General features: G+C 32.8%; 2 protein-coding genes across 4 annotated transcripts in view; both read left to right on the forward strand.

Moving 5' to 3' along the window:
• LOC111696841 (peptidylglycine alpha-hydroxylating monooxygenase) overlaps window positions 1-4540 on the forward strand; it is an 8196-nt gene extending 3656 nt beyond the window's left edge. The window contains exons 6-9 of the mRNA XM_023466591.1: window positions 987-1249; window positions 2632-2797; window positions 4044-4149; window positions 4240-4540. Of these exons, the coding sequence (XP_023322359.1) occupies window positions 987-1249; window positions 2632-2797; window positions 4044-4149; window positions 4240-4320 (616 nt within the window). The 3' untranslated portion in view covers window positions 4321-4540. The remainder of the gene's footprint in view (window positions 1-986; window positions 1250-2631; window positions 2798-4043; window positions 4150-4239) is intronic.
• Window positions 4541-8365: 3825 nt separating this feature from the next.
• LOC111696776 (transmembrane protein 104 homolog) lies at window positions 8366-21712 on the forward strand. Of its 3 annotated transcripts, none has more exons than XM_023466513.1 (12): window positions 8366-8382; window positions 8842-8892; window positions 10266-10534; window positions 11014-11164; window positions 12234-12292; window positions 12679-12793; window positions 13870-13966; window positions 14548-14697; window positions 16111-16221; window positions 17339-17427; window positions 18258-18315; window positions 21364-21711. In XM_023466513.1, exons 3-12 carry the CDS (start codon window positions 10271-10273, stop codon window positions 21635-21637), a joined length of 1368 nt encoding a protein of 455 aa, XP_023322281.1. In that variant the 5' UTR covers window positions 8366-8382; window positions 8842-8892; window positions 10266-10270; the 3' UTR covers window positions 21638-21711. The 3 variants fall into 3 exon arrangements, with proteins under 3 accessions (XP_023322281.1, XP_023322274.1, XP_023322290.1); XM_023466506.1 differs by lacking the exon at window positions 8366-8382 and adding an exon at window positions 8385-8436; XM_023466522.1 differs by lacking the exon at window positions 8366-8382 and having other exon boundaries at window positions 8847-8892; window positions 21364-21712.
• The last annotated feature ends 1147 nt before the right edge of the window (window positions 21713-22859 follow it).

A 22859-nucleotide genomic window follows, 5' to 3' on the forward strand; every position in this document is an offset into this window, starting at 1 on the left:
TTTATTTGTCAACCTAATTTTAGAAGTAAATTTCTAGAGATAATAATCACAAAATTTCCCTTGTCCTGCCATTTCCAAAATGTGGTCTGCCTTTTTTGTGCTTTCAATATTGCCCGAGATATGAAGAATTTCGTTCAGATTTCGACAATTTTGCTTTTATTTAACAAAATTGAAATCTGAACCAAACTCTTTATATCTCCGGTAATATTGAAAGCACAGAAAACGCAGACCACTTTTTGGAAATGCCAGGGCTAGGAGAATTATGTGATACTTGTTTCAAGAATTATACATGTTAAAGTAGATAGAAGACTAAATGTCAGAAATAAATTCAAATACCAAAGACGACTTTCAAGTCGTCTTGCTATTGTCATGTTTCGTAAGTACAACTGATCATAACATAAACAAAACGCGTACTGTATGTTTGTGTTACCTTGAAATTTAATTTTATTGGTCAAACAGGTCCAGATATAGCAACACTTGAACTATACAGGGTGCAATACGCGTACTGTATGTTTATATAACACAAATGCGTATTTCCTACAGATGGCAGCAAGAGGAGAAAGGAATATAGAAAGTAATCAATTTGCTATAGATGTCTCTCCTCGCACCTTCTCTCAGAGGTTCAAAAATTAGTTGTCTGCTACAAGCAATTTAGGAAGGAGGTTTCTACCTGCCTGCATATCTATATATATATTATCTTTGGACTGCAGATATACATATGGTCTTAAAAGTTAAACTATGCATTACTACCTCTAACAATTATAACTGTCCCTAAATACTAAAAACATGTTTTTTTTTATTTCTTGGACAGTTTACAAATGCATAACGTTAATTGGTAAAGTGCAAAAAATTAATGTACATTGTTTATCTTTATTTTCGTCTTGTCTCTCCTCGTCTTCTCTCAAAAAAGGTTTGAACAAATGTCGTCTTTTAGAAAAAATCTCTAAAAAAGGTTTCGTATATTTTTAACATGATTATTATTAAAGGGTTGGTGCAGACTCCAGTATCAAGTATCTGGTACTCCAGGTTCACTATGCTAGTATTGACGAGATCCCAGAGAAGGGAGATGATAGCGGTGTATTCCTCCAGTATACAGAGGAGCAGCAACCTAAATCTGCTGGAGTACTTCTCCTAGGAACCGGAGGATTTGCTCCTGCACATTCAACAACATATTTTGAAACCTCCTGTGAGATTGAGGATACAAGAGAAATCCATCCTTTCGCTTTTAGGACACACACGCATGGGCTAGGTTAGTTTTAACAATACAGTCATAACCAGAAAACAATAGAGTAGAAAGGCGACATTATAGCAATATACTTTGTTAGTTTTGATTTTGTGAGTTTTACATAGCAAATATTTTTACTATTAACCTAGCAAAGCACAATTTAAGTAAAACGGATCTATTTACACTACGTACAATGGCTATGTCTAATGTTCATTGAACTACATAGGTAGTTTAAGTTGAGTTGAGTTTAAAAGTCGTCTTCCTATTTCAGAGTTTCTGGTTATCACTGAACAATGCGTGGAGATAATGATTTACATTACACTCGTCAAAATTCTATAAATAGAAATTAAGAAATATTTTTAATACTTCAGGATGTGCATTTTCATTGAACCAAAGTTAGTATAAACATATCTTCGGTCGCTGTGGATAAGAAAAATACATTCTTAAATTCCCATATACAACTAAATAACTTTACTTATAGAACTTTTTGTACAGTTAAACTCTAAATGAGCCATACATCAAAAGAATTTATCAAATGTCAATTTTTCGATGGTTTTTATACTATTTTACGTAAATCTCAGTAATTTTGAACATAAATAAATAGCCACGAATATATGCGGGAACAGTTTCATAGAGTTCCATATAATCATTTAATTAAAAAACTAAATATCTGCAACATTCCATTATTAGAAAGTGAAGAATACTGTATGTAAATGAAAACTGAAAGGAGTTAAAAGGTCTGTAAGTCTTTATATCTATATAATGACAGCGATTGCATATCTTTGAAGACTTTACATTCTTCTTCCGAGGATGACGACATTTGAATTAGTAGATTTCTCCATTTACACTAAATTCAATCAACTGTTTTTGTAAGAAGAACTCTTCGCATAGCAATATTTTTATTCTAAATAATGTTTCTATTTTTCTGATGAGCACACGACAACCTTTACTCGATGCTATAAATGTGATGAATGCCGTAAGGTCGTCATCTCTTCAGGAACGACTTTCTTCTGCAAAGCAACTGCATGGGGTTTCGTGAAAAGGCGAACCAGCTTAATTATCTCTGTGCAAAACTATTCTCCATAAAGGGTCTTTAAGCGTTATTTCATGTGACCCTTCATGCAAAGTTGACAATGCCCGATTTACAATGATGCCCTATAAATAAGATTTGTCAGATCAAGAGGCTTTTTTTTTTAATTTTCATTTGTGTGTTCTCTGCAAAAGTGACGCGTATTTCTTGCTTATAAGAAACCATGGAGAAATTTAAGGAAATAAACACTTTTTGAGTCTACATCAGATTTAGGTTTCAAGTGTAATATTGTAAATAGTCCCTTTAATCTTTTGTAATGGACTTCGATGTCAAGACTGGATTGATTTAAAACCTATATCAAGGGCGAGTGTTTCAGGAAAGGTTGTATCTGGATGGAGGGTTCGGGATAAGAATAATTGGAAACTGATCGGTAAGAAGGATCCAATGCTCCCCCAGATGTTCTACCCTATAGAGACGGAGATGACGGTACGGAAGGGGGACACTATTGCAGCGAGGTGCACCATGGTCAACAACAGAGACAGGTTAGTTTATCTCCAGGGGTCGCAGGCCTGTACAACCCAACTTTTGGCGTACTTGCTCGTATATTTGTACGGTACAACAGTGGTGATCAGATATAGTAGGTGAAACCGGAGAGTATGGAATTAACATAAAACTGAAAAAGGGACTGGATATAGATATACATAGATAGAGGCTAGTCAACCCCAAACATTTATTTACCCCGCTAGTATGTAATTGGTCTGAGAAGAAAGAATAAAAACCCAGCTAAAGTTGAAGAATTAGACTGCTGAGAAATCAAAACAACATAAAACTGAGAGAAGTTTATTTGCTCAGATGGGAAATCATCTAAATACAAAAGTTTAGCCTTGACTTTATTTACAGCAAGGATCAGAACTTATTTGGAAAACTTGAGCTGCAACATTTGCTGACATCTTGTGATTGTAAATTGGTTTATATCAGGAATTATATCAGGAGAATAGGGTTAAAAACATCTCAAACCGCTTGTTACATGAAACTATAAACTTTAAGAAGGCGAAACTCCAAATCTGACGTAATTTTCTTTAGCTACAGACTCTGGAGTTTGATGCTATAGTAGAACATAGTAGAACCATAATTGAGATAAAATATAATATTTTCTTGGTTCAGTGCTCGACTGACTAGTTTCTCTTTCATGGTTTTCTCTGCAGTCTAGAAATACACACATGCCAAGATTGATAAGCTATCCAGTTCATATGTTTACTCAGACCATATTCATACAAATATAAATATGCTTTGCTGTTTGGTTTTTCAGGGATTGTTCTTGAAACTTGCCAAGGAACCGTGATCATCTCAAATCGATGTTCTTTATACAGAGAATTTTATATAAACCAGCTTCTACAGATAAGGTTTATGGATAGATGGTAGGGAGGGAGTAGAGAATAAGGTTTATGGATAGATGGTAGGGAGATATTTAGGACTACATATATCGGAGCTACTAATATATATAAAACTACTATTTAGGACTACATATATCGGGACTACTAATATATATAAAACTGCTATATAGGACTACATATATCGGAGCTACTAATATATATAAAACTACTATTTAGGACAGGATATATCGGGACTACTAATATATAAAAAACTGCTATTTAGGACAGTATATATCGGGACTACTAATGTAAACTGCTATTTAGGACAGTATTTATCGGGACTACTAATATATATAAACTGCTATTTAGGACAGTATATATCGGGACTACTAATATATATAAAACTGCTATTTAGGACAGTATATATCGGGACTACAAACGAGGATGAAATGTGTAATTTCTACATGATGTACTGGGTTGAAGGAAAACAACCAGTCACTCCTAACACATGCTTTACAAGGGTACGTCTAATATTTTAAACAAAAAATTTTAAGAATACTTTAAAAATATTAATAAATAACGTTTTTTTTTTAAATGATTAAATTTTCCAGGGCCCACCAACCTGGTCCTGGGGAGGATGGTTTGGAGGAGGTCTCTCTAATATTCCTGATCTTGAAGCTTCAACTCTTTAAACCAAAAATTATATTAAATCATTTTTTCTCCTTTCCCAGGATATCCTCCATTTATTTTATTTGGTTTTTATCTCGTTCTATTCAACACACAAAAAAATCTACTTTTTTGTTTTCTTATTTGTCAGAAAAGATCTTAAACCTAAAAAATATCCTGTAATCCTGTACTTGTCTTGAAACATATTCATTATATTATAAAAATAAATCATTATATTCTCCCATAGTTATGTATATTATTGGCAAGAAAGGAACCACAAAAAAGTAAGTATTTAATTGGTGGATAAATCACGCGAAATTAGCTAGTGCAAAGTATGTTCTGTCTGTAAGGAAATTATATACCTCAAATAATAAAATGAGAAAAAAAAACATAAATTTTAGGCAAAAAAGATTATGAATCAGGATCAGCTTCACAGATGCTAGTTAGTAACCATGTGAAGGCTTAGAATTATTCTTGATTTAATATTTTAGTTTAATTTGAAATGAAATGGTTTGTTAAATAATGATAATATATCAAAACAAGTCCGAAGCTAGACTTATGTCCAGGGGCAAGTTAGAGTTTTATTTTAAAAACTAAACTTCTAGTCCAGGCCCAGGGAATTTAATGCTAACCCAGCCCCCTCCCCTAATCGGGAAAATTTATTACAAGCATTATTTGAATTTGGAAATTTTCCCCAATAGGCATTTTGAAACTGAATATCAATATCTTGAATGTGTAAACTGAATATCAATATCTTGAATGTGTAAACTGAATATCAATATCTTGAATGTGTAAACTGAATATAAGGAACTGAACAGGAACTGAACAGGAACTGAACAGGAACTGAACAGGAACTGAACAGGAACTGAACAGGAACTGAACAGGAACTGAACAGGAACTATATAGATGTGTGTACTGACTCCCGTATATAAAACATTGATCAGAAAACAAGAAGAGTTTGTCATCATACATCAAACCACATATTTCTATATTTATTTGTTTATCTTTATATTCATGTATTCATGTATGTATATAGATTGTGTTACACTATCAGTTCTAGTTTTAGTATATTTAGGTCAACTTTTTCTTTTTCTTTGCTCATTTCTATTTTCTTATATTTTAAAAAGAACATGACAGAAATTAAGTGGAAAAAAATTTGTGTAAAAGTTTCGAAATTTAGCTCAGGACTTCTCTGCAGTTACTCTGAAGATCATGGTTTATGGGATTTAGGTTGAACTAACCGGAGATGAGCTTTGTATGGCCGGGGGGGTTAAATACAGAGACCCATGGTGATTCAGACTCAATGAGTCTTCAATCCCATTTTCTCCCGTTAAATGAAAAATGGTTTGATTTTGTCTCTTTATTCTGCCAGATGGAAAATGATGGAAAATGGTGGAAAATGGTGGAAAATGGTGGAAAATGGTGGAAAATGGTGGAAAATGGAGGAAAATGGTGGAACATGGAAATTGGAAACGTAAAAACATTTATTCCAATCGTGTTCCGACTTCTGAGATACTTAGCGTTAATTAATTTTGTGTTAATCACGTCTTACAGGGACTAATACCGTGATTTCAAGTGACAATTCACAATTCACAACGGTACCCTTAAAAGCTTTGTCTGTTTAAATATGAATTAGAAGTTAATAATTTGGAAAGCTCATTGTTTTCAATGGTGGTTTCTCTACAAAAGTGACTATAGCGCATTTCTACTGCTGGAATTATCAGAAATAAACATTTTTAAACCAAGAAAAACGACAATATTTCCCACATTATTAATCAAATGAAGGTTTCAAGGGTACTGTTGTGAATCTGGCATTTCCATCTTTAAATGTAGAATTACTTTAGATCACGCTAACACTCCCTTTCATAGTTTGATATTCTGATGAGGTTTTGTTCATCTTAGAACCAATGTCTGGTTCCTTATCCAAGATAATTCATGATTTAATATTCTTCTCTTAAGCTCTACATTTGAATTGAAATATTCAGATCCATGTTCATTACCTTTGTTAAATGAGATTAAAATCTTAGAATTTGTTTTCCAGAATAATTTTGTTTAGTTATGTGCATACTTTCTCCGGTATCCTTTGTTCTGTTTCCTGTATCCAATATCCTGTATCCTGAATCCTGAATCCTTTATCCTGTATCCTCTGTGTCCTGTGTATTATGTGTATCCTGTATCCTGTACCCTTTATCCTGTATCCTTTATCCTGTATCCTTTATTCTGTATCCTGTATCCTCTGTGACTTGTGTATTATGTGTATCCTGTATGGGTATTTGTATCCTGTATCCTGTATCCTCTGTGTCCTGTGTATTCTGTGTATCCTGTACGTGTATCCAGTATATTCTGTATTATGTATCCCGTATCCAGTATTGTGTGTTCTGTAAACTGCACCCTATATCTTGCAGTATCCTAAATCCTATATCCTGTATCCTGTATCCTCTGTGTCCTGTGTACCCTGTCTCCTGTATTCTGTATCCTGTGTCCTGTGTCCTGTATCCTCTTTCTCTCGTGTATCCTGTATCCTGTATAAAGATGAGTAGAAGAGTAAGGAAGGAAAGAATCTGTATTCTCTGTATTGTTTTCTTGAAGTTCCCAACCTTGTAAAGTAAAGTAAAGTTTGTAGATTGCTCACCATGTAACTTGACTTGGATACAATCTTTTACTCAGCTTAAAGGGAATCCCCACGATTTATGCAAGGAGTCACACAATATCTACCAGCGTGGAATGTAGTTTTTAATTTTGCCTTTCTTTCTTCCTCATCAAAACAGATGTCACAGTAATATCGAACTCTGATAATTGTGTTTTCATCAAACTCCTGGATCAGTCTCAGTTCTATGCAAGAGATAAAAGAGAAAAAATCGTTAAAATGTTTTGTTCTTTGATTAACAACATTTTTAAAATCTATTTTTATTTTCAAATTATAGCTAGATACAAAGAAGAGCTTTGCAACAAATAATTTCCAAATGACTATACTAAAAATTTCTTATGTCTTCAGTTTTTCATCCCTCTGCAGTTTTTATATTTTTTCATTAATTTATCATGGTCCCCTGGGCCTTTAATAAAGAGTTACCAATATAAATATATTTGTTTTGTTTACCAACACTAATCAATATAAATAATGACTAAGAACACTTGTTTTTAGCTAATATAGTATTTACAGGTCAATACTTTTAACGATTACAAATGATGATGATCAAGGACGAAAATATAGAAGGATGAGAATGAGGAAGTATGAAGATGAGGAAGGATGCGGATAAGGAAGGATGAATATGAGGATGCAGATGAAGATGGAAGAGGATGAGGAAGGATAAAGATGAGTGAGGAGAAGGATGAGAAAGGATGAAGATGAGGAAGGATGCGGATAAGGAAGGATGAAGATGAGGAAGGATAAGGATAAGGTAGGGTGAATGAGAATGAGGAACCTGCTACAGAAGGCTAAATATTAAATTCTTAAATCTATATTTTGACAGCCTGTAAAGATCAGCTGACTAGAATTTTTCTATCTATCTATCAAGATACAATCTATAGATAGAACTCGTTAAACTACTCATATCTCTTATACTTACAATCAGATCTTGTGATTTCTTTACTCAGTTCACAATCTTATTCCCAAACATTAGTCTTCCTTTCTCAGTTTCCTATCTCATCCTTTATCATTCCTTAATTATCCTTCTTTCTCATTCCTCTTTCTTCACTTTTCTTTTTCCTTCCTTGTTACTTATTCATCTCTATTTTTTCATAAATCCTTCCTTCCTACTTTCTCATCTTCATTTTTTCTTCTTTTTTTATTTATCTTGATGTTTATTTTCTTCTTCTACTTTTTTCCATTTTTCTATTTCTATTAATTTCTTCATTTTCTTATCCTTTTTTCACATTTTTTATTCCTCCTTCTCTAAATAACTTTTTTCTTCTGTTACTCTGATTTATTTCTACCCCCCCCCCCCCCACATTTAGAATAACGCAATATAAAATATTATCTGAAAGATAATGAGAAATTAACCACATTTGTTGGTTCATATTATAGTGCTGACTAATATTAGTTGTGTGAAACATATTGCCAGAGTAGCATGTAAACTAAACTAAATTCGGTGAATATTGTGATACTGACATATCTGCCACTTGTTATTATATTTCGTGACCTGGTATTTAAATCTTAACTGTCGTCTTCTTTTTATAAAACTAAACTAAACTAAACTAAACTAGACTTAACTAAACTAAACTAAACTAAAAGTCAACATTAAAGATAGGTGGTAATATTAAAAGAACTAAATAAAAATACTTGAACATGAAGGGAGGGAGGTCAAGTAGAGATTCTGTTGGGCGAAGTTAGGGTCTGTCAGGATAAATTAGAAACATGTTTTTTCTAAACACACTTGGCATATATAGAAAAAAGGGCAGAAATCAGAAATTAGAACTATAAAAAATGAAAAATAAAAACAAAATACAGCAGACAAAATTAACAGAAAACAATCACAAAATTCAAATACAATAAAAAAATTACTATACTCAGATATTACTGAGCATATATTCAAAAACATCTTTCGTAGATTTTGAGGTGTGTTTGAATATATATTTACCCAAGCACTGGAAAATTACAGGTTTATGTTTATTTACATTTTTACATAAAGAGGCATATTGTAGATGGTTCGCAGTAGATTGCATAAATAAACCATAAATATATAAATATGTGTATAATGTATATATCGTATATGTTCCTCAATAATCCAACCTAGATTGCAACACAGGAAAGTAGGGTAGGTAAAGAAGGAAAAAGGGGGAGTGGAGGTAGCGTTGGAATAGGAACAAGCGGGAGTGGAGGTAGCGTTGGAATAGGAACAAGAGGGAGTGGAGGTAGCGTTGGAATAGGAACAGAGGGGAGTGGAGGTAGCGTTGGAATAGGAACAGAGGGGAGTGGAGGTAGCGTTGGAATAGGAACAGAGGGGAGTGGAGGTAGCGTTGGAATAGGAACAATGGGGAATGGAGGTAGCGTTGGAATAGGAATAAGGAGAAGTGGAGGTAGCGTTGGAATAGGAACAAGGGGGAGTGAAAGTAGGGTTGGAATAGGAACAAGGGGGAGAGGAGTTATTGTAGAAAAATCAACAAGGGGGAGTGGAGGTAGTGTATGATATGGAACAAAGGGGAGTGGAAGCAGTTTAGGAAATGGAACAAGGGGGAGTGGAGGTAGTGTAGCCCGACTAAAGAAAAAGGAACAATGGAGGAGTGGAGGTATCGTAGGAAAGGCAGAAAAGGATAGTAGAGGTAATGCAGGAAAAGGAACAAGTGGAAGTGGAGGTGGTGTCAGAAAAGGAGAAATGTGGGAGTGGAGGTACGTACCGTAAGAAATATAACAAGGGGGTGTACAGGTAGTGTAAGAAAAGGAACAAGTGGGTGTGGAGCCTTGGAGGTAGTTTCGGAAAAGGAGCAAAGGGGGAGTGGAGGTAGTTTAGGATAAGAAGCAAGTGGGAGTGGAGGTATCGTAGGAAATGGAACAGGGGTAGTGGAGGTATCGTAGGAAAATGAACAGGGGGTAGAGGAGGTATCTAAGGAAAAGGAATAAGGGGGAAGGAGGCAGTGTGGGAAAAGGAACAAAAGGGAGAGGAGGTAGTGTAGGAAAAGGAACAAAAAAGGAAAAAGAACAAGGGGGGAGTAGAGTTGGAACGGAACCAAGGTGTGTGGCCAGGGAGAGGAGGTGAGGTAAGGAGGAGGTTGGGAGTAAAGAGACATATTTAATATATATTCATGTGTTTATGTATGTACACTAAGATACACAACCATACTTGGCAGTAGGATAAAACAATCAACTAGGATCATAGATTAAACCAAAGAAATAAATGAATAAGTATAAAACATATTTTATTTCTTTTGTGAGCTGGTCTTAGTCCTTTACCAACATTTTCTTAGTATTGAAGATTCAGCCAAATACATATTGGTTTGGCAGTTTTTCAAGATTTTCAAATTCAAATGGTTTTAGGTAGAATGGTTGGATCTCCAGGTCCTGTTGGACCCCCAACTATGTCTCCTCTAACAGCTGGAGTATTCATCTTCAACCTTATAGTTGGAACCGGAGCTCTAGCTCTACCCTCGGCATTCCAGGCTGCAGGTTGGTTGGTTGGGATCATCCTTCTCCTGTTCCTAGCTCTAACCAGCTATATCACTGCTACCTGGGTACTGGAGACTATGGCAGCGTGTAATGGAATTAATGCTGTTCAAGAGACAAGGCGAATTCATTCCGTAAACAAGGAACTAGAAACTTTTAAATCTTTTTTTAAATCAGGGGCGAGATATTTTAAATAGACGTAGTCGCGTACACGTAGTCGTAAATTTTAGAGCTTTATTCATTCAGTGTCCAAATTTAATGAATTTAAGCCGCGTCTCAAATCCAACGAAAACCGGCTTCAATTGAGTGCCGGCTTAAATCTTGAAAAATTTAATACAGATTTAAGTGGAACAAACAATTTTTGATCTACGGCTTAAATTTGAACCGCGGCTCAAATTCTTTAAAATTGGCCTCATTCCATTCAATAGTTCCCTGCTTTTGTCAATTTCGTTTTAAACCATTTGTCAAAAAGCATGGAAAATTGGTAAGAAACATTGTATAAGGTATAAATGTTAGGAATATAGGGAGGCAGGGAATAAGGATACTGAAAAGTAATTTCCAACGTAAAATATGTCAAACCCTATATTGAGTAACTTTACATTTTTAACAGTACTCTGGGTAGGACGGAGAGGATGATGATGAAGAGAAGGAGCAAAACTATTTTGAGGACGAGGATTACAGTGATCAAGGATGCTTGGTGAGGACGGATTTGACAGGACAGATACAGTTTAATAACTACGGAACTACGGACTCGGAGCTGGGGAGCAGAACAGGTAAACACAATCAAGCTTTTCATATTGATACAAACAAATTTTTTTTTAATAATAATTTACTTCCATAAAAAAAACACATTTTCTTTTCAAAATATCGAAAAAAAAAACAATAAAAGGAAAAATTAAGAAATATACTTTATAAAAAAAAACATTTATTTTATTATCTCATGGTTAGCTTAACTCTGTATCCTAAACAGAAACAGAAACAGGTCACTCCTTTTGAAAATTTATTGACGATAATTAAAAAGCCGGATTTTTTTCTTTTTTTAATTTTTATTACCCAGAAATTTTCGCTTTTAATTTCTCTGTGCTCTGCTGACAAACGTAAATACAAATCGTGGAAAGAATTTATAAATATTAAATCTAAACGTAATCAGATTGAATTAGAATCCATTCCATTTATTGCTCTCTTGAATATATTAATCTTGAGTTGACTCGATACTAAATAGAAAATATGATAACCTGATAATCTATACACATAGATCCAGACTACTATGAAAATATGATAATCTATACACATAGATCCAGACTGCTTTTAAAATATGATAATCTATACAGTACACATAGATCCAGACTACTATGAAAAGTTGCATAAATTTTCCAATTTTCAAGAATGGTTCATTTTTAAATTGTCGCAACGCCTTGTGTTTTGATTTTACCTCAGTAGTTTACCGATAATTTGTGTAGCCCTAGAACTGTACATTTTAGAAATAAAAAGCACTTTTTATAACCTCTTGGTTTTGAAAAGAAAGTGGCGAAATTTTCTTCGATTTTGACTGATAACTTAGAACATTTTGATCACTGTGCATATCTTTTTGATTTTGTAAATGTGTGAACAAAACAATGGCTGTTCATTTCTTTCATGGACTTTATTTATCAGGCTTATCCCTCTTTAAATTATTGGTCACTTGAAATTACGCCTGAAGTCGCTTTAAGTATTTTTTCCATAAAAGATATTTGTCAATTTTAAATCTTCGTATTTTAGTTTTTCATATTTTGTAAAGTTTGAGACTAATATTTCAGCGAGAAAGCAAGAAATGTTAAAATTATAAATTATTATTTGTTTAAGTTTGTAATCTGAATATTCAACTCGAGCTGGCGACTATGGCGGATATGTTGTACAACAAGGTATTCTTGACAATTAAGTTATACAATTTTTAATAATTATGTCTTCAATAATTGGTTTATTCATTATGTCTTCACTCATTGGTTCATTCATTATGTCTTCACTCATAGGTTCATTCATTATGTCTTTACTCATTGTTTCATTCATTATGTCTTCACTCATTATTTCATTCATTATGTCTTCACTCATTGTTTCATTCATTATGTCTTCACTCATTGTTTCATTCATTATATATGTCTTCACTCATTGTTTCATTCATTGTCTTCACTTATTGTTATATTCATCCTGTCTTCGCTCATTGTTTCATTCATTATGTCTTCCCTCATTGTTTCATTCATTATGTCTTTGCTCAAAAGTTCATTTATTCAATCTGATGAATATTCTGTAGACAGGGAAGGTTTTGTTTTCCCTGTGTATGATCCTGTACCTATACGGAGACCTAGCTATCTATTGTACAGCACTTTCAAAATCTCTTCGTGATGTCACATGTACAGTCCAGGCAGGTACAGTACACGCAGGTTCAGTACCGGCAGGTTCAGTACAGACAATTACAGTACATGCAGGTACAGTACTGGCAGGCACAGTTCGGACAGGTCAGTACATGCAGTTACAGTGCAGGCAGATGTAGTACAAAGTACTGGCACGTACAGTGCATGAAGGTACAGTTCAAATGAGTACAGAAGAGGCAGGTACAGAAAATTTCTAAAATTTTATTTCCATATTCTAAATAACAAAAAAAAGATTCAAATAAAAAAAACTATTTTTGTTAAACAAAACCTTTGCAGTAATAATTTTAGCCTTTATTTATTATCTACCATTTTCTGTTATTTTTTTTTCTGTATTTTTAAAAGCGATTTGAAGAAACTCTCATAACTTTTTAAAAGTTGGCTAATTTTTCAAAATTACGATGAAGAAAAAAATTATCAAATAAGGGGCTTTTGTTCTCTAACTAGCTCTATTACACTGAGCAATGCAAAAAAAAAGAATTATATTTATAACATTTTTTATAAATTTTGAACTTTGTACATTTTTTCCCAATTATTCAAGGCTTTGCCTCAATTCCATATCTAGACAACAATATAAGAGGTTTGCCTAAGATTTTAAGAACGCGTCGACTTTGAAGTGTCGCAACTTCTTGGGCTTTGGTTTTACCTCACAAACTGAATTATAATTTTTTGTAGCCTTGGACTTGATTATTTCAAAATTCCATATGCTTACAGTCTAGCTTCAGTTTTAAAGGAGTAATTGGCAAAATCCTTTTATACTTTTGTGTGATAACATATTTTGGTTTACAATTATTTTCATTTGTTCGTCAGGAAAAAACTTTTCCTGTGAAATAATTAATAAATGTTTTAAATTGGCAATACGTAAACAGAGACCATGTTGTTAGGTTTCTTTACTTCATGTTCTAATTTTCTAATCCGGGAACAGTCCTATTAAATAGAAAATTAGAAAATTCAGTAATATTTGGTTTGTGAAGATTATCCCGGGATAATATATGGATCCGAGTACTCCGTAAATCACAGGATCTAGTTTCCAGATATCGGAGCCAGTTTCTCCTATTTATTCTCCTACCTAGAGAGTAACTGTCCTAATGGAACCAATATTAGTTCTCTCTCCTCCAACCCTGATCTATGCTGGTCATCTTCTACTCTTACAAAGGGTAATGTTTACAGGTTAATAACATTAATTACAACTAGAAAAATAATAAAATAACAAACTCCATTGATTGTCAACTATTTCACAATGATCATTAAATATAAATTGATTATAAAAGTATAAATTTTAAATAGGCAATTAGATAGAGAGATGTTAAGAATGTAATAATAATTTGAACAGAAATTATTTAAATACTTTAAATGAATCAATATTTTATATTTTTTAATTTTAAAAAATAAAAAATAAAAAAAATATATCTTCATAATCTCTATGTTTAAAAATAGGGGCATGTCCAATCCTCAACGGTACCCTTTAAACCGTTTTCTGAGAAAATTTTTGATAATATCTGCGTTTTTCCACTTGAAAATGACCGTTTCAAATTATGGTTTCTCTTTATAAACCTCTTGCATTCTTCTTTCTTGCTATATTTCGATTTGTTGCTCAGATAACGGTTTAAAGAGTACCGTTGTGAATCGGACTTGCCAATCTTTGAATCACGCCTTAGGTCCTTTAAACACTAAAAGAACTTTGGGTGTCCTTTAAAGATTTTAATTGAGTCGATTAATGAAAGTTTGTTTTTATAATCTGATAATTAAAGGATTTATGTTGGACTATTCTTGCTTCTCCTCGGACCCTTCACCTTCTTCAACGTGACGAAGACGAAGTACCTGCAGATGTTGACCACCTTGCTCCGCTGGGTAGCATTCTCTGCTATGATTGGTCTCTCTATATCTAGAATCCTTGACAGGAAACTCATACAATTTCTCTCAACATAATCCTGGTCGAATTAAACTTATCCAATTTGGATTAGAATTTTGATATAATTCAGCCGAACCTTTAAACTCTTCAACTTTATACTCTGCTCTTCAGTATTTATAAATATTCAAGCTCTCTTTCCTTTCAAGCAATCTTTCTTCGTCCCTATATCCTCTTCCTTCCTTCATATCAATTTCTTCCCATTCACTCTCCCTTTATCCTTTTCCTTTCTTCATATCAATTTCTTCCCTTTCTCTCTTCCTTTCATTCCATCCTTATATTTCTTTCAGTTTTTCTCATCCTTTCCTTTTATCTCTTCTTCTTCTCTTTCTCCCATCCTTTTCTTTTTCTCTATTCTTCTTTTCCTTATCTTACTCTCGTTCATTTCTCTCATACTCTTCATTCTTCCCAATACTTCCTCTCAATTTTCTGTAGTCCTCTCCTCCTTTTTTCATAATCTTTCGTTTCTCTAATCTTCTTCATTTTCTTTCATAATCTTCCGTTTCTCTAATCTTCTTCATTTTCTTTCATAAACTTCCGTTTCTCTAATCTTCTTCATTTTTTTCATAATCTTCCGTTTCTCTAATCCTCTTCATTTTCTTTCATAATCTTCCGTTTCTCTAATCTTCTTCATTTTCTTTCATAATCTTCCGTTTCTCTAATCTTTTTCATTTTTTTCATAATCTTCCGTTTCTCTAATCCTCTTCATTTTCTTTCATAATCTTCCGTTACTCTAATCTTTTTCATTTTCTTTCATGATCTTCCGTTTCTCTAGTCTTCTTCATTTTCTTTCATAATCTTCAGTTTCTCTAATCCTCTTCATTTTCTTACACTCTCTTCTCTTTCTCCAACTTCTCCCATTTCTCTCATCCTCTTCTATTTTCATAATCTTCCTTATCTCCTTTTTACTCTTTTCCATTTTCTCCTTATCTCCGTTCTGCTCCTATCACACCTTATTCTATTCTCTTTTCTACTCCTTTATCATCTTCTACTTCTCTTTCTTTTCTCCTTTCTGTTTTTTCATCTCTTCTCCTTCTCTTCTTTCTATACTCCTTTCATCGTTCCTCCTTATCTCTTTACTATTCCTTTCGCATCTACTCCTTTCTCCTCGTTTCCTTTCTCCTTTCTACTTCTTTCATTCTTCTAAATCCTTATATTTTACAGAGTATTCTTATTATTTGCATTAAATAAACCTTTCAAGGTTTTATCCCTGAAACATTATAGTCTTCTGCCATATTTACTTCTTTAATTTTATGGCTTTCCAAGCTCTAATATTTCCTCAACATTTCCCAGCTCTTATATTGCTTTTTTGTTCAACATCAAAAATCTAAAATTCTTTAATAAAAAATAAAAAAAATGAAACGATATTTAAAGCAAGGAGTGATAAATGATTGGATGAGTGTAGAAATGAGGAGCACGGTTCTCCAGCAGTTTATTCTTTGGATTCAATACCAGCTGTATTCGGGGTATCCGTCTACTCTTTCATGTGTCATCATTCTATACCTAGTCTTATCAGGTAGTATTCTATACCTAGCGTTATCAGGTAGTATTATATACCTAGCCTTATCAGGTAGTATTCTATACCTAGTCTTATCAGGTAGTATTCTATACCTAGCCTTATCAGGTAGTATTCTATACCTAGTCTTATCAGGTAGTATTCTATACCAAGTCTTACCAGGTAGTATTCTATACCTAGCCTATCAGGTAGTATTTTATACCTAGCCTTATCAGGTAGTATTCTGTACCTAGTCTTTTCAGGTAGTAGGTATTCTATATATAGTCCTATTAGGTAGTATTCTGTATAGTCTTATTAGGTAGTATTCTATATAGTCTTATTAGGTAGTATTCTATACCTAGCCTTATCAGGTATTATTCTATACCTAGCCTTATCAGGTAGTATTCTATACCTAGCCTTATCAGGTAGTATTCTATACCTAGCCTTATCAGGTAGTATTCTATATCTAGTCTTATCAGGTAGTATTCTATACTTAGTCTTATCAGGTAGTAGGTATTCTATACCTAGTCTTATCAGGTAGTATTCTATATAGTCTTATTAGGTAGTAGGTATTCTATATCTAGTCTTATCAGGTAGTATTCTATACCTAGTCTTATCAGGTAGTAGGTATTCTATATCTAGTCTTAGCAGGTAGTATTCTATATCTAGTCTTATCAGGTAGATTCTATACCTAGTCTTATCAGGTAGTATTCTATGCCTTGTCTTATCAGGTAGTAGGTATTCTATACCTAGTCTTATCAGGTAGTAGGTGTTCTATACTTAGTCTTATCAGGTAGTATTCTATACCTAGCCTTATCAGGTAGTATTCTATATCTAGCCTTATCTGTTAGTATTCTATATATAGTCTTATCAGGTAGTATTCTGTACCTAGTCTTATCGGGTAGTAGGTGTTCTATACTTAGTCTAATCAGGTAGTATTCTATACCTTGTCTTATCAGGTAGTATTCTATATCTAGTCTTATCAGGTAGTATTCTGTACCTAGTCTTATCAGGTAGTATTCTATACCTAGCCTTATCAGGTAGTATTCTATACCTAGTCTTATCAGGTAGTATTCTATACCTTGTCTAATCATGTAGTAGGTATTCTATACCTTGTCTATATATTTGTTATTACTAGTCCTGTGAAGAACAAGAATAAAATTGGTGTAACATTAGCTGGTGACTATCTTCTTATTGCTGGATTTTATCTTCTTCTCTCCTTAACAGGTTTAGTTTTAAATTCATGGTTTTCAAGACATTTTCAGGTTTTATCATGTTTAGTTTTAAATTCATGGTTTTCAAGACATTTCCAGGTTTCATCAGGTTAAGTTTTAAATTCAAGGTTTTCAAGACACTTCCATTTTTCATCAGGTTTAGTTTTAAATTCATGGGTTTCAAGACATTTCCAGGTTTCATCAGGTTAAGTTTTAAAATCATATATTTCAAGACATTTCCCGGTTTCATCAGGTTAAGTTTTAAAATTATATATTTCAAGACATTTCCCGGTTTCATCAGGTTTAGTTTTAAATTCATGGTTTTCAAGACATTTCCAGGTTTCATCAGGTTAAGTTTTAAATTCATGGTTTTCAAGACATTTCAGGTTTCATCAGGTTAAATTTTAAATTCATGGGTTACATGACATTTCCAGGTTTAGTTTTAAATTTATGGGTTTCAAGTTATTTCCAGGTTTCATCAAGTAAGTTTAAGTTAATGGTTTTCGAGTTATTTCTAGTCCCTAATTCTGTGCAAGGGATTAGAAAATCAGAGTGTATAGCAAAACCTCAATTCCATTTTTACGGTTTAAAGTTTATTCCTGGTTTATAACTTTTATTATAAACTCTGCATGGTTTAAGGTTTTTTTTGGATTTATCAGTTTTATTGAAGTTTATAATTTTAAAGTTTATTTCCTTTGTCATGAGGTTTAGTTTAAACTTTTGGTTTTAGATTTATTCCTGTTTTTTGGTTTTACTTTATCTTCTCTTTACTAGGATTTATTTTTTTGGTATTATAATACTTGGGTATGAAAAACATAATCGTTGAACGTTTTTTTTCTTAAGGAATTTTTGCCTTTCCCAGTATTCCAGATCTATATACTCTTGCTTTCAAACCTGACAGGTCAATATATACTTCACTACATCTTTAATCTTTAATACAATCATTATTTTTAGATTTTTTTTTCATTTATACATTCATTTATTTATTCATTCATTCATTTATTTATTCAGTCTTTTATTTATTCCTTCTTTTATTTATACCTGCAACGCATTTATTCCTTCATTCTTTTATTTATTGGTTTCAAAATATTTCTTTCCTGCTCCTTCTTTTTGAAAATGATGATTAGAAAATGTTACATCATTAATATTTTTTCTTTATTCTTATATACAGGGTGTACCAATAAACATGGGAATTTAGTGTCCTTTATATCGTCTTCGATCCATGTGGGATTTTTCATGAACACAATTTTTGCAGTAATCCGATTTAAAGATCTAAAATTGTAAACGCCTGGTCTTAAGATTTTCAAAATGTAGTCTACCATTTCTGTATCTTCAAAATTGACAGTGATATTGCAAAAAAAAGTTTAAAATTTCAATTTATTTACTAAATCAAAATTGTCTTAATATCCTGGTCAATTTTTACGACACGAGAAAAGTATATATATACATTTATATATATATATTTAGACCACTTTATGAAAAGCTCGTAAGAAGTACAGCTCCTAGTTTTCATAATTTCTTTGTCATACATTAAATATCAAAGACGATTTTCAAGTCTTCTCTAAATTTTGTAAATTTTTATTTATAAATTTTTTTAGCCAATAAACGTTGCTTCGGCTGAAGTCATTTTTTGTGGGACCTCTCATGATTACAGGAAATGCTTGAGGCCGATTGTTATTAAGAAGTTTTTAATCTGTAAAATTTTTAAATCCTCAAAAGAGGAAAATTACCGAAATCTTAGATTGTATTAAAGAAAAGTATTTTACGTATAGTGTTTAAAATTAATTTAAATAATCATAAGAATTCAGTGACGATTTTGATATCGTCTTTGTAAATTTTTGATTAAGTTTGGTGATGCCAAATATAAAAGCTGTATCCATAGATATTTCGTCTGCTAGAGATAATAATTTGTTTGTTTATGTTTTGATTGCATTCTGTTGTACTTAGTAAAATGAGAAATTCCCTTGTACAAACACAGTACAGGGTTTTATACAAGGAGTTTTATTTACTGAAAACCCCATTTAAAAAATAAAAATACGACATTTAAAAACCTCTTTTCCAAGTGGAGTACCGTCTGTTTAGCATGTAAAATCATATGGTGCGGCGGATCGGGTCGATCTCTCCAACTATGTAATCTATACTCCTTGGTTTTGCAGAATAACAAACCATTTCAAAAAAATAAACTCTAGCAGACGTAACTTTATTTTGACCATTGAAATTAGGCAATACAACAACTCCTGACAAAGACGATTTGGACTTCGTCACTCAATTCGCATGTTTATTGGGACACAGGCCTGTATAAAATATACTTCTAAAATATCATAAATACAAATATTTTATATTTTTTAAAACAGTTAAATTAAATTTTACCTCTCCGAACTCTAGATAAAACGTATTCCGTCCTGCGCAGTTGAAGTACTCAACTTTATTCTAACTTTTAAACAATATGTAGATATATAATAGATGAATAAAGTTAACCCCTTTCATTCTTATTCTTGACGTGAAAATATTGGAAACCTTTTTCCTTTCTCTTCATTTCCGCCCCGCCATTTACCCATATATGTTTGCCTAGGATCAATTTTGAAAGAAAAACAGAAAATAGAACGAGAGTTTCTTCGAAATATTTTTTAGAAATGGTTCAAATTTTACTCATACAAACACTATCTTTTTTGATTGGCCTAAAATGATTTTAGGAATTTGGAAAATATGGCAAATCTTGTTTGTTAATTTTGTGACTCACCTTCTTGGAAATATATCAGAAAAATAAATCAAATCTTAGGAAGCAATTAAAAAAAGATGAAAACGAACCTTCTGCCATATAAAAGCAAACAAAAATCTCATTAGTTTTTACTCGTCGTCAAAATTGGCATTCAGCCGCATTCTCCATTCCTTCCGTCGAATTAAACCTGCTCTACAAGCTGTATCCTTTAAATTCACTTCTTATAATCTTACCTTGCAACCATCCTATACATTCACTTCTTATAATCTTACCTTGCAACCATCCTATACATTCGCTTTTTCTAACCTTATACCCTGCAACCATCCGTTACATTCAAGTGTTATAACCATACCTTGCAACCGTCCAAAAAATTCAGGTTTTAACCATACCTAGCAACTTTCCTATAAATTTAGGTTCTAGCCATACCTTGCAACCATCCGATACATTCAGGTTTTAACGATACCTTGCAACCATGCTGAACATTCAGATTCTAACCATACCTTGCAACCATCCTAAACATCTAGGTTCTAACTATACCTTGCAACCATGCGATACATTTAGGTTCTAACCAAACCTTGCAACCATCCAATACATTAAGCTTTTAACTGTGCTTTGCAACCATCCGAACCATTAGAAATAAAGCAAGGCGGTTTTTGCATTACATATATTACTATCGCTCTTTACAAGTACTTGTGTTAGATATGCATATATTTATATTTATTATGGTTTGATAGTGCTGAGTAGTGCATTGTTAAAGACCTTGTAAAACAAAGCTTTGTTATAAAGAAGAAAGAACTATGTTGGTCTATTTAATTGTAGAATATAAACTAAATATTTGTTAATGTATGTACATCTCCCCTCCTTTATCCAGTTTACGGTTTAATATCTATTCTTATTGTTATTACTTGTATAAAGAGAAGAGAGAATTTGTAAATTGTCTTTTGCCAACCCAGCCCAATCCTATCCAACCATACAAACACAACCAGACAAAATCCAACCTAGCCCAATCCTATCCAACCATACAAACACAACCAGACAAAATCCAACCAGATGAATATATGAAAGATTTCGATCTAAATTGAAAAATACTTGAATTGAGCGTGGTAGATCGCATAATATAAGTGCCATATAATATAGTTTACCTTTGTTAACAGAACAAAGAGAGGAAATAAATGAATCTGAACTTCTCAAACTATTCAAATTTCTAATAACTTAATATTTGTTTTCTAGATGTGGAGATTCCAGTTTATTTCTTGAAGGTGTGGATTATTTCCTAGCTTTGTTCCCAGTGTTCACTCTGTCCACTAGCTTCCCAATAATCGGTATAACTCTACGGAACAACCTGGAATCCATCCTAGTTCCGCACTCAACTCTCCTCGCAGATATAAAGTATCGGAGAATAATATTTCCATTACTAGGAAACGGAAAACATGAAAACGCACAAGAATCTATATATATATTTCAGGTTTACAGGGTGACCGTGTATTCCAGGTTTACAGGGTGACCATATATTTCAGGTTTACAGGGTGACCGTGTATTCCAGGTTTACAGGGTGACCGTGTATTTCAGGTTTACAAGGTGACCATATATTTCAGGTTTACAGGGTGACCATGTATTCCAGGTTTACAGGGTGACCGTGTATTTCAGGTTTACAAGGTGACCATATATTTCAGGTTTACAGGGTGACCATATATTTCAGGTTTACAAGGTGACCGTGTATTCCAGGTTTACAGGGTGACCATATATTTCAGGTTTACAGGGTGACCATATATTTCAGGTTTAAATGTGACCTTGTATTCCAGGTTTACAGGGTGACCATATATTTCAGGTTTACAGGGTGANTTTTGGTTTTTACTAAAACTAAATTATTCTTTGATAGTTTGGTTCGATCTTTCCTTAATTTTATTAAAGATTAATAAATTTGCTTTTTTAAAAGGGACTGAAAAGGAAAAATGGAAGGGAGTATAGGCTGAAACCTGAGAATATCAGTAGCTAATAGAGACCTATCAGAGTTCTATCTGATGTCTTATAGGTCTCGTTCAAGTCCTGAGGTTCTCAGGTTTCAGCCTATACCCCCTTCTATTTTTCCTTTACTTTAATGAAAGCAAAATTTTATACAAAACAGATTTAAAAAATTGTAAAAATTGTAAAAACAAACCAAGTTATTTCCCATCACTGTTTGACAGCTGCTTGTCCAAAATGTTTGTAGGTTCTGATCGGATGTAAAGAAACAGAAACAGAACTGTTCCGAAAGGAATTGAGTCTTTGTCACAAACTCTTAATTTATAATCCCTATTTCTTTGGAACCCAATGTCGTAAATCTTTGATATTTCAAACTTATATTATTTGATCTAACAGAATTCATAGTTTGAAATATCTAAGGTCTACGACATTGGAATCCAAAGATATAGGGTTTAGAAAAGCAGAGTTTGTGGCAAAGACTCAATTCCTTTCTGTAAATCATAAAAGTATATAAATTGTAAGTACTGATTACAATTAGCATTCTTCTCATTAAAATATTTTTTTTCCCATTTGTAATTATGTATTTAATAATTAAATAATTTAAATGACCTTTTCTGTCTTACCGATTAGAATAGGTGTTCAAAGATAACACAGATAACACAGATAAAACAGATAACACAGATAACACTGAAAAGAAAAGTTTAGTTATGTAAATTTTATTGATATAACTTATTTGAGCAAGCTTAATTTAAAACGCTTTAGTG

The sequence above is a fragment of the Eurytemora carolleeae genome, unplaced genomic scaffold (assembly GCF_000591075.1).
Source record: "Eurytemora carolleeae unplaced genomic scaffold, Eaff_2.0 scaffold72, whole genome shotgun sequence".
NCBI lineage: Eukaryota > Metazoa > Arthropoda > Copepoda > Calanoida > Temoridae > Eurytemora > Eurytemora carolleeae.

What these genes read in the sequence shown, in the direction of transcription:
- LOC111696776 (XM_023466513.1), top strand. Translation starts at nt 10,271, where the DNA reads ATGGTTGGATCTCCAGGTCCTGTTGGACCCCCAACTATGTCTCCTCTA. An exon ending in ACAAAGGGTAATGTTTACAG is followed by an intron (nt 13,967 to 14,547) that starts GTTAATAACATT and finishes TGATAATTAAAG; the next exon opens with GATTTATGTTGGACTATTCT. An exon ending in ATATCTAGAATCCTTGACAG is followed by an intron (nt 14,698 to 16,110) that starts GAAACTCATACA and finishes GGATGAGTGTAG; the next exon opens with AAATGAGGAGCACGGTTCTC.